The sequence below is a fragment of the Macrobrachium nipponense genome, chromosome 44 (assembly GCF_015104395.2).
Source record: "Macrobrachium nipponense isolate FS-2020 chromosome 44, ASM1510439v2, whole genome shotgun sequence".
Classification (NCBI taxonomy): domain Eukaryota; kingdom Metazoa; phylum Arthropoda; class Malacostraca; order Decapoda; family Palaemonidae; genus Macrobrachium; species Macrobrachium nipponense.
In genome coordinates, this window is record NC_087221.1 from 48,594,202 (window position 1) to 48,606,460 (window position 12,259).

At 39.3% G+C, this 12,259-nt stretch overlaps 1 protein-coding gene across 1 annotated transcript; it reads right to left on the reverse strand.

Annotated features, from left to right (window-relative positions):
- Window positions 1–4,072: 4,072 nt before the first annotated feature.
- Window positions 4,073–10,352, reverse strand: LOC135204321 (pantetheinase-like). The gene is made up of 8 exons (XM_064234500.1): window positions 10,332–10,352; window positions 10,042–10,134; window positions 9,044–9,198; window positions 7,762–7,917; window positions 7,416–7,615; window positions 6,573–6,678; window positions 5,408–5,519; window positions 4,073–5,115 (listed from the first exon to the last, which is right to left on the reverse strand). The coding sequence occupies exons 2-8, from the start codon at window positions 10,130–10,132 to the stop codon at window positions 4,142–4,144; spliced, it is 1,794 nt and encodes a 597-aa protein (XP_064090570.1). The 5' UTR covers window positions 10,133–10,134; window positions 10,332–10,352; the 3' UTR covers window positions 4,073–4,141.
- Window positions 10,353–12,259: the final 1,907 nt, after the last annotated feature.

Sequence of the window (12,259 nt, forward strand, 5' to 3'; positions counted from 1 at the left end):
ACTCTTTCATTCTATCCCTGAAATATTTGGATACAAAATTACTACCATTATCACTCTGTATAGTACGAGGCAGACCAAACTTAGAAAAATAATCTAGCAATCATTTAACTACAGTCCTTGCGTTACAGCTTCTTTCGGGTATCGCCTCGGGATAGCGAGTTAGTCTATCAATGATTGTCAACAGATATATATTCCCTCCCTTACTTCTAGGCAAAGGTCTAACCATATCGATAACTACATTCTCAAAAGGTTTGCCTACTGAAGGAATATTACACAACGGAGCTCTGGGAATTACTTGATTCGGTTTCCCGGCAATTTGGCATTCATGACAGCTTAAAACATATCTCTTTATGTCACTCCTCATCTTAGGCCAAAAGTACACCCTACTAATACACCTGAAAGTTTTATTTACTCCCAAATATCCTTCTTCATCATGTGCTAACTTCAAAACTAACTCACGAAGTTTCCTAGGAACCAATAATTGTTTGGTGATTTCCTCTTTACCACCTGACTTAGGCCGAACATAACGACACAAAACTTCGTCCTTTAAACAAAAAGTTTCCTTACACACATCATCAAGATCATCATCCAGCTCACATTCAAAAATTCGGGTTAGTGTCTCATCCTCTCTCTGAAACTTGACTAGCTCATCCTTATTCAAAAGGTTAGTGGCTAATTCATCACCGTAACTGGTACTTGATTCCACTACATCGACCACGTTACTCTCAAAAGCTGCACCTTCCCCTTGGCTATAGATGTCAACACCGATAGAGTTAGGTCTCTCAGCCACACTCACACCAAGATCAACCTCGCCACCTCTATCACACCCGTTCGAATCCACGAACAAACTATGACCATAGTCTATGTCTGTATCTAAACGTGACCTAGTTACAACCATTTCAGGCACTGGAATATCCCTCACAACAGGATTCACATTCTTGGATAAAGCTAAGTCATTACCGACAATAATGTCAATGCCATCAACGGGTAAACTGTCAACAACTGCTAGTTTCACTTCTCCTGACACTACCTGACTTTCTAAGTTCAACTTCAACAAAGGACAAAGGACACAAGTGTTAGGAAATCCACTTAATATGACTTTTTCTTCCATATTGATTTCCGCCCTGTTTGGCACACTCTCTCTCCTAATCAGCAAGACAGCAGCTCCTGTGTCTTGAAGCAAGACTACTCCTCTCGAATCTACTCCTTCAAGAGAGGAAACTACGCCTTCTGACAGAAATTCACCAAAATAGTTCCTAGTTTCTCTCATCACATCATCCCTACTTGACGAAAGGTTAACTAGAGACACTGGTTTCTTGCCGTTTGCTAAATGCCCTTTCCCATTACATCGGAAACAAGTTAATTCTGAGCCACTAGATGCCACTTTACTCTTACAAACCTTAGACGTATGACCAGGTTTTCTGCATGTATAACAGGAATAGTAACTTTTACTCACATTGCTACAACTAAAACTGAAACCTTTACCGCTTTGTACTCTACCAGACGAAGGATAATTTCATTTCTTACCGACACTTAAGTTATGAGTCAAACTATACTCGTCAGCTAACCTAGTTGCTCCTGCAAAAGTTACTTCTCGCCTATCTTCTATATAAAGCTTAATCTCAGAGGATACATTATCTTTGAAGTTTTCTAACAACACTAAGTTCTTCAAACCATCAAAATCCTCAACTTTAGCAAAAGTTAACCAATCAAAAAACAGCCTTTCTAACTTCTTACCGTCCTCATTTCTTTAGGAGAACCTACTCTTTCCATTAACTTCTCAAAACACATGATATATGTCGTTACATCTTCCTCATCAAACTTTGGTACTATTTTCAGCACTGCACTCATGCCTAACCTATCAGCTCCATTTTCGTTCTTGCCTGTCCAACTGTTACGAGTACTTTGCCTTAATCGAGCAATTTCCAACTCATGCATACGTTCTTTCTCTCTTTCTTCCTGCTGCATTACCAACATTTCTCTCTCTTGCTCCATTTTCATCGCTTCTCTCTCTTGCTGCATTTCCATTACTTCTCTCTCCGCCGCTCTTTCATCTCTTTCATACTTTTCCCTTTCTTTCCTTTCAACATACTCACGGAGATCATTCCCCTCTAGACCCATAAGTTTACCAGACTCAATAAACTCTTTCACCATCTCACTCATTCTGGCTCTTTCTTTATTCTCCCTGTTTCAATCTGTTACGGTACCAAATAGCCTAGAGGTCCGCTAATAGGTTTGATATTATAATAAACAAAAATAATTCAACGGCAACAGTTGAAACTGGGGATATGAATATAGAAAGATGCACAAACAGAGCAAAGGTTTATTTACAAGCTTACTAACAAAGACAAATGCAGAAGTCAGTATAATTGATGGTGGTTTTACAAATTTTTACATGATTTCTGATATTAGAAAATTCTGGATTGGACACTGCAGCCAGTACGATGACTGACACCATTATGTGAGTCAGCTCTGACTTTTACCGGCTATCTCCTTGTCACCCTGTCCTTCTATAATAATATATAATAATATATTATATATATATATATATATAGATATATATATATATATAATATATATATATATATATATATATATATTATATATTATATATATATATACTCTAAACATTTAAGACACAATCCCAGTGAAGAAATTAACCACCCCAATTCAAGTAATAATGACCTATCTGAAGTGTTACTTAACTCCAGTACACAACCAACTGAACGTAACATAATTATAACTGAGGGCATATATACATATTGCTACGTTTATAGAATGCCTCGCCTTCCCAGCAGAGTTTTAGTGATATTAGTTATAAAAGAAGCAGCCATGCCTTCTCCTAAAGCAACTGATGTTGGGAGAGAGAGCATGTCGTAGGGAGGTATTTCCGGTCTGACGGAAGCTTAGGGTAAGAGAGGCAAGTCACAAGAGTAGCTAGGCTTCGAGATGGTTTTTAGGGAATTCTACAATAAGACCTGTTTTCTTTCCCAATTTGCTGGCGTTGTGTTTATCACTTTTCAGGCGATGCCCGAGGCGGTATTTGGAAGCCCCGTGATTCAAAAACAACCAGGATCTCTCCCAGTCGTCTCGAGACGTGACCCCGGACGGATGTCCAACCACCTGCCTTCCTGTTAGGCCTATCCAGGGCGTGAGTGGCGCGCCGATCGACCCAGGCCCAAGACAAAGCGGCCACGTTTTTCTACAAAGGTCCACACTGAACACGACATCCAGGTACGTCTTGTGGAACAGCATATTGCCAGTCTCTCCCATCCTATTATCTATTTGATCCCCATTTTCCCAATTCAATTCCCAACCAAAAAAGAACTCATCCTTTTGTTCCCTTTCACTGCCTCATGGCCACATGCTTCCCCTTGTGTGATCGTCCCAGACGAATGAAGTCATTGCATACCTCAGTGAAACATTAAACAGTTCCTTTTCCCCAGTGTTAGAGAACGAATTGCTAATAGTAACTGATAAAAAGAAATCCTTTTTTCCTTTTATCTCGTCTAATCTGGGATTCTTTTCCAGATTCCTTGAGCCACGTGTCATGTCTCTCTGCCCGCAAGTGTTGCATTACCCAAGTTTATGAAACCAGCTCCACAAATCCATTTTGAGCCAGCTATTATCCATTTGTGAGAGATATATAGGTCCCAACGTGTGGACGCTGCATTTACCTTTTCTCCAGGCCAGCAAGGGCCTTTTTTGTAAATAAATAGCTGTAAAGTAACGAGCTGAGTTTTCTGGCGACCTTTCCCTCTAAAGAAATTATCACTAATTATCAGTTTTACGGTAAGTTCGATTAATTTCCTTCTGTCCTCCCTCAATTATTTCCGTTTACGTATATAGCCTCTCTCAAGGCCAGCTTAATACGTAAAAATATATATAATGTATATAAAATATATATATATATGATATATATATATTATATATATATAATATATATGTGTGTGTGTATACATATATGTATATATATATATGTCTGTATATATGTATGAATGAGTGATTTTGTTATAATTGACTTGTTTAAATTTATTTTTATATGGTTAGGTTTGCATATACTATATATATATATATTAATATATATATATATCTATATATATATATATATATATATATATACGTACTGTTGAAATCATATTCAGCAGGCAGAAGTATGGTTGCCTCCATCATCTCGTGAATACCAACGCCCAAACATTGCAGTGACGAGCAAATCAGTCACAGGGCCCCCAGTGGATAAAGTGAACAGTATTCCACCCTCGGTGGATGAAGTTAACTGCGGATTGTCAGGAAAACTGTACAGACTGTTTTCAGCGAGGCTGAAGTTCCTGTGGACCAGAGAAGGGTAGACACAGCCAGTATCGAAGGGAGCACTCAGCTTGAATGCTCCAAAGGTGTCGCTTTCCGGAAGCCCTTCCTCAACGTGCGTGCAGGTATTGACGTCATCCGTCTGGCACCAGAGAACGGCGCAGACCTGGCTGTAGATGTGGTACGGCAGCATTTCCAGGACCATTCCGCTGTATGCTACGAGGCTGTAGTTGAGTTTCCCCGTCGGGTAGTAGGAGAGGCTGCAGCAGAAGCCATCATCGTGACAGGCCTTGGCCTGTTGGGGGGCGTCTCCTTCATGGACGAGGGGCACGTTAGCATACATCGAAATGTCGTCGAAGTAGACGGTGAGGTTTCTGCTCTGCTCTCTGCTATATTCCTCTGCAGCGAACGGCTTGTGACTTCTGTTATTTCGTCCGTGCTCCTTCCTTGAAACTCTGAAGAAGCGCTCATCTTCAGACGCGTACATGTCTACCTCTGGAAACAGGAGCCTAGAATCGGTATCTGGATCGAAGGGCCTGGCTTCAGACTCGTATGTTTCCACCTCCGGAAACAGAAGCCTCAAATCAGTATCCCGATCGAAGCGCCTGGCTTCAGACTCGTATGTTTCTACCTCCGAAACTAGGAGCCTCGATCCAGAATCCGGATCGGAGATGTAGGTGATCTCCCGAGCATCCGGCGGCCCTTGGTAAATCCCCGAGCCCAGCTTCGATTTTTCCGGGTTATGATATCCCGAGACTAGAAGGTTGACCCCTAAGGATCGGCTCCATGCATTCTGAACCGACGGTGCTGTAACAAAAAAGAAAAGAAAAGTGTATGTATAGTATATATATAACTTTCTGATTCACATCAGGATCGAACTCAGGTCTTTCAATTGAAAACCTTGAGTTCGACCTTGATGTGCGTCAGAAATTTATTTCCGCTCCGCATTTGATTGTGTTAACTATTTTTATATGTATACAAATATATCTTTATTGCTAACTAAGCCATCCCTTTGTATACAATAATATTATATATATATATATATATAATATATATATATATATATATATATATATATATAAACTGGTTTTTTCATTACCTAGGAAGAAAGGAAGGACATCAACCCAGGCAGTACTCATGGCCACATCATATATATCGTATTTCGCAATGTTCTTCAACCCAGGGTTTGCGAAGCATATGTCGAAGCAAATCTGTAACAGCAAAAAAAAGAAGTCTTGCCCTTCTATGGTCGCAGAACTTATAAAGAAATCATCTATCTTGGGGAACGTATTCAATTAGTTACTAACATTTCAGGTATCTATACAAATGACGTTTCTAGTTTCTATACAACTGATGGTTTAAGTATCTATACATCTGATGGTTTAAGTATCTATACAATTGACGTTTTAAGTATGTATAAATCTGACGTTTCAAGTAACTATACAACTGATGGTTTAAGTATCTAAATAACTGACGTTTTAATTGTATATGCAGCTGATTTTATAGTGTCTATACAACTGACGTTTCAAGCATCTATGCAACTGATGTTTCAAGTATCCTTACTGCTATCCCATTTTGTCCAGTTTTGTTTGGAAAAAAAATCCACGATGCCGACGGTGTAAATATATATATATATATATATATATATATATATATATATATATATATATATATAAGTAAATTTTAGGCTATAAATATATATATATATATATATATATATATATATATATATATATATATATATATATTTACAATATCATTGCAGACTTCCTCACCATTCTAGTGATTGTCATTATATTATTATTATTATTATTATTATTATTATTATTATTATTATTATTATTATTATATGAAAGTTTTAAAAGGTTTTACACGGATTCACATAAGATATTGAATTTAGTATATAATTTTTTCTTAGCTGTTTGTAATCTTACCACGAACCAAGGTTTTCAAAAAGCTACCAAAAAAAAAACATCAAATTAGTTTTTTCGTTTTCAGCCTGACCCTTGACGTGGGTAAGATCTATAAGAAGACCTGTAGTAATAGGAGTAAGTTAATTGATGATCACAACATTTGCTTTTAAAAAGATAAAAATAAATAAAACTGTTGTCTGCATTATATACCGGCTAATATATACCTTTGCCCTTTCGTTAGTAAAAGTGCAGATCACTCCCCTGAAAGGTTAATTAACAGGTTTTGCAATACAGTTGAAACCTCTCTCTCTCTCTCTCTCTCTCTCTCTCTCTCTCTCTCTCTGTTCCCACCTGCAGGGTGAACGTAACATTGAAGTCGGTTGTGAAAATGGCGCTCTCTACTGGATCCAGTCCGCTCTGGAACTGTGGTTCCATGAACAAGTTTTGCTTTCTGTACCTGAAAAGGGAGAAGGAACTTGGAATTTAGGGCAAAAGGACAAGCGCTGGGACCTACGAGGTCATTCAGACTTGGGACGGAAATGGCAGGAGGAAATCCTTGAGGAGCAGTTGCTCTCTGAAACAATCGTCAAGAGAGGGTCGAGGAGAGGAGGATGGAAGAAAGAGAATATGAACGGAGGTACAGTAAAAGGAATGAGCGAGGTGTCGCAGCTAGGGGACAAGCTGCAAAGAACCTTCTTCAGCTATGCCTACAGTGCACCATGCCAACTCCTTTTTTCTTTGTTTCCCAGTTTAACTTCTGTTAACTAAGCTTTCGAATGAACGCCTTAATATTCTTGGGAAGCTCGAATCGCAAGTCAGTGGACCCTGTGGTGGACTTATTGCATATGAATAGGGTTCATTTTCTGAATAATAATAATAATAATAATAATAATAATAACATTCACTAGAATTATTATTATTATTATTATTATTATTATTATTATTATATTATTATTATTAGATGAACCCTGTCCATATGGAGCAAGCCTACCACCACAGGGACCACTGATGTTCAATTCCATCTTCCAAAGAAAGAATATTAAGGCGTTCACTCCACAGAAATAAAAAAATTAGGAAGAGAAATACAGAAAGACGTCCGGCTGGTAGAGGAGAAATGCGAATGAACGAATGAATAAATAAAACTGATAAAAATTGAAGTATAGACAAATCGAGACAAGCTCGCGGTCTTTGTACCTTGCGATCACAGCTCCGCTCCTGTCGAAGACCACCTGGGTGTTGTAGTAGATGTAGCCCGATTTGGGACAGTCCCTCGAAGTGTCCAAGGTGTTGTTGAAGGGATTGCGGACGTCCGGGGAGCAAGGGCTGGCCTCTGCAACATCCACCACGATGTACATCGCGTTCTCTTTGGCAGAGCAACTCAAATCTTGGACGGCCTGGAAGAATGATACACAAATTGGTTTCCAAGAAGCTCAAGTCTTGGACGGCCTGGAAGAACGACACACAGATTGGTTTCCTAAGTCTTGAAAACTTGCATCATAAGCATTACACAGATCAAGGCAAAGCTAGCATGAATACTCACGACGACATTTGGTGGATCCACTGGAGTCGTGCAGGGGACGACGCTGAGACCTGGATCTGGGACATATTGCATCAGAGAGAAAAGCTCCTTCGGTCTCAGGATGTGCATTTCCAAGCCGGTGAGGCCATACTCCGGAGCTATGATGATGTCCGCGCCCTTCAGAATAAAAAAAAAAATTAATCAAAATAAATCTAGAAGAAATAAGCACAGAACACAAAGAGTAAATCATTATTTACATTCAGACCTGTTTTTTTTTCAAGTACGTATTTCTCTTTATCAGTCACTAAATGCAACTTTTTTATCATTAAGAACATTAAGGAAGGCGCTTCTATCCTTCCTGATATGATGTCATGTTATGTAAACTGAACATCTGTTGTTTTCAGGTCTCGCAAGATGTCCCCTTTCACTAATCTTCCCACGGGGATAATGTAATCAAGTGCCAGAATACAACAAATTCTATAAACAAGTGTCAGAATACAACAAAGTCTATAATCAAGTTTCAGAATACGATGAACCCTGTAAGCAAGATAAGCAAGTTATAGAATCCCTTGCACTATAATCAAGTTTTAGAATACTCTACGCTATAATCAAGTGTCAAAATACTATAAATTCTATATACAAGTGTCCGAATACAATAAACTCTATAAACAAGTTTTAGAATACTTTACACTATAATCAAGTGTCAGAATACAACAAACTCTATAATCAAGTGTCAGAATACAACAAATTCATTAATTAAGTGTCAGAATACAACAAATTCATTAATTAAGTTTCAGAATACAACAAATTCTATAATCAAGTGTCAGAATATAATAAACTCTGTAGGCATGACTCGAGATCCTTTGCAGCGTGCCTTCGGTCCCTAGCTGCAACCCCTTCATTGCATTATTCGAAGTACCAGTACAATTTTACATATTATATTGCTTTTTTACGATCATACATCAGATGGCAATGGAATCTATAATTTAAGGTCAGAGGCCTAGCGCTGGGACCTGATGAGGTCATTCAGTGCTGAAACGGAAATGGAGAGTAAAGAGGTTTCAGAGGCATTAGGCAGAAAGCCTCAGAGCAGTTGCACCACGAGATTCAGGACAGGAAACTGAAATGGAACAAAGAGAATAGGAACTGGAGTTACAGCAAAGGGAATGAAAGGGGCTGCAGCTAGCGGCCTTAGGAACGCCGCAAAGACCCTTGGGAATGACAGATGAATTCTAAATCCCCCTCCCCTGACCCCCACACCTTTGACCCACCAACTGGAAAAAGACAGGGACAATCGATTGACCTGAGACTTGGCGTCGGCTGCGTATTCGGCGATGATCCTTGAGTTCTCTCTGACGATCTCTTCGCCTCCGTCCTTCCAGTCGATGTACGGTTCGTATTCCAGAACGGCGCCCACGTACTTCACCTTCTGCCTTCCTTTCACGGCTCCGAAGTCGTCTGGAGGAGAGGGCAAGACGAGGATTCTAAAGTTTGAAATGTTTTGGACTGAAGAAAAAATAATAAAAATCATTCGATAAACGAACCATCATATAAATTACCAGGAGAGTTCTACACTGAGATTCAGTATTGCCATACGTTTGCGCCCGTCTCGTGGTCGGGTCGGTAACGTCACCTCGTTCGTTCTGATACACTGGATGCAGGTTCGAATCCCGCTTCGGAAGTCAGAATGACTTCATATTCTCTCTCTCAAAATAAATAAATAAATAAATAAATAAATAAATGAATAAATAAGAATCATGTGAAGACTTCGACGTAGAAATTACGATGGAACTGTGGTTATTACAGTTACTTAAGTATCTGGTAAACGGTGATTGGCAGATTCTGTATTTATATTAAATAGCTGGAGTTCCCCCCGCCCACCCCCAAATACTTCTGAGGATGCCCTATGGCCCCCATATTGTGGGGAGCCTGTTTGTACTTATAGATACACATCTACATAGACTTCAACTCTGAAAGTTGTATAAAATGAGGGGGTATGATCCCCCCTTAGAAACTGCCCTCGAATTTCGGGTTTTGACTAAAACCTTCCTTGGGGGGAGGGGAGTCTATGGTAAAAATTTGGTAGCCCTAGGTGTCATAGTCTGGGCGTGCATAGTGTACAAACAAACGTACAGAGACAGAAATTGTCCTTATATATCATATATTGCAGTAACATTCACTGAAGAAAATGGAATAAGGATTTCATAGAAGAAGAAGAAGGAGAAGAAGAAGAAGGCAATGGATTAGCAGCAGTTGTGCAAATTGAAACTGCAATTTTTAATAGCCTCAGCGACTACTCACCAGACAGTTTCTCCGGAGTGGCTGACTGACAATAGAGAGCTGCTGCTAGGGTCAGCAACAAGGCGAAGATGGAACGCAGTTTTGGCTCCATACCTGCCAAACAAAAAAAAAAACAAAAAACGTGGGTTAGGGAATATAAACACACACACGCATACGCACGAGTTCAAGCTACCAAAATTTCCAACAAAAGATGCACGCTAAAAGCTAAAGAAAAAATGCAGCTCTAATCTAATACGACGAGACTAACTTTAGAGTTCTCCAGAAGTAGGACAGTAGCAGGGCTTACTTACCTGTGGCTTCGTGGAAATCAGGATATAGACTAACGCTCACTCGAGATGTGTCTCTTCAAGTAAACTGGAATCCCCGAGAATATATTCTCACGCTTATCACAGCACAAAGGTTGCAGGAATGAAATGAACCAAATGCTGTTTTAATCTTTTATTATTCACCTTAGCGACCGATTACATTTATCTATCTTTCAAGGCAAAATGTACATTTGATGAACGATTTTCCTTTTTATTATTATTTATCTTTTCTTATCGCTCTTAATTCGCGGAGACGTCGTTCCTGTTCCAGGGTTTAAACTCCACGTCAGCGTGTGAGTCGCGATCCCCACCCACTCCCCCGTGAGGACATGAATCAGCATGATTCGTTAGTTGGCGTGAGTCGTGAGTCAGCGTGAGTCGTGAGTCAGCGTGAGTCGCTAGTCGGCGTGATTCGTTAGCCGTCACGAGTCAGCATGTGTCGTGAACTAGCTTGAGTCGTGAGTCAGCATAAGGCCAATAGTCAGCATGACGCGTGAGTCATGAGTCAGCGTGAGTCGTTAGCCGTTATGAGTCAGCGTGAGTCGTGAATCAGCTTCAGTCGCAAGTCAGCTTAAAACCAAGAGTCAGCATGAGGCGGAAGTCAGCGTGAGTCGTGAGTCATGAATCAGCGTGAGTCGTGAGGAAGAAGAAACGAAGATAAGAAGAAGAAGAAGAAGTAGAGAAAGGAACAAGGAATTCGCTAAACAGCGGAGAAGGAGGTGAATGCGATTATGTAACCAGATCCACAAAAAAATAAATAAATAAATAAGAAGGTAAAAAATAAAAAATTCCACTAAGAAACAAAAGAAACAGCAGAGGCGTCGCTAAGAAAGGCTTGCTATTTGTGTTACGAGTTTTTTAAAGGGTTTCCAACTGCTTGCAACGAATAATAGGGTGTCATTGCAGCTTAAATCAATGTGTATGGCTATATAGAGCAAACATACGTACACACAAACACACACCCACACACACACACGCACAAACAGGGTCATATTACATCTCTATCATACAACATATAAATATATATATAATATTAATTCAACTGATTATAAAACGAATATAAAAATGATAAGCAACACATTTCAGCGTTCAGAAAAATTGAAGGTTGATAAAGTCAAATACGAGGTGTCTTCATGAATTCTCCAGCTGAGAGAGAGAGAGAGAGAGAGAGAGAGAGAGAGAGAGAGAGAGAGAGAGAGAGAGAAGCATTAGAGTGAAATAAATGGAACAGAATTATTGTTGCCAAAGTTTCAGACAGATAAAACCTCCTCAAAGAAAAGTTTAACTGGCCTTATCAAATATAGATTTGTAGAGAGAGAGAGAGAGAGTGGAACGCATACCCTATTTTTATGCGAATACCCTTTCAATAACACGTTGGCATATCAACGGGCACAAACGCCATTTGCCGTATGCAGATTTTCCCAGCTTGCCTCCCCGTCCTCACCTTCTTGCCAATTTTACTTTTGTTTTCCTTCTCTCTCTCTCTCTCTCTCTCTCTCTCTCTCTCTCTCTCTCTCTCTCTCTCTGGTATTCCCAAGAGACTGGCAATGATGATCAAATAAAAGGGTTCCAAACTCATAGATCAGATAGAAAAAAAATATTAATCAAGGAGGAACCGCGATATATGGGAAAGACATAAAACAAGTAAAAATATATGAGAAATATAGTAACTCAAAATGTGAACTAGTACCGGTAGAATTTGAATCTGAAAAATTAATGAACATAGTAACATATAGACCCCCTAATACTAAAGAGTTTGACACAATAATAGAAAAATTGGATGATATATGTAGAAATTACAAGGACTGGACTATTCTCCTATCCGGAGACTTTAACTTTCCTTTCATTGATTGGAAAGAACGAATAGGAGATTGTGGTTGTATTTATACATATAAAAAAGAGAGTAATAATAG

Excerpts from the sequence above, each read along its gene's own strand:
- LOC135204321 (XM_064234500.1), bottom strand. The coding sequence starts at position 10,132 with ATGGAGCCAAAACTGCGTTCCATCTTCGCCTTGTTGCTGACCCTAGCA. Across the intron at positions 6,679-7,415 it reads AGCGGAGCTGTGATCGCAAG|GTACAGAAAGCAAAACTTGT; the intron begins GTACAAAGACCG and ends CTCCCTTTTCAG. Across the intron at positions 5,520-6,572 it reads ATGTTACGTTCACCCTGCAG|ATTTGCTTCGACATATGCTT; the intron begins GTGGGAACAGAG and ends TTGCTGTTACAG.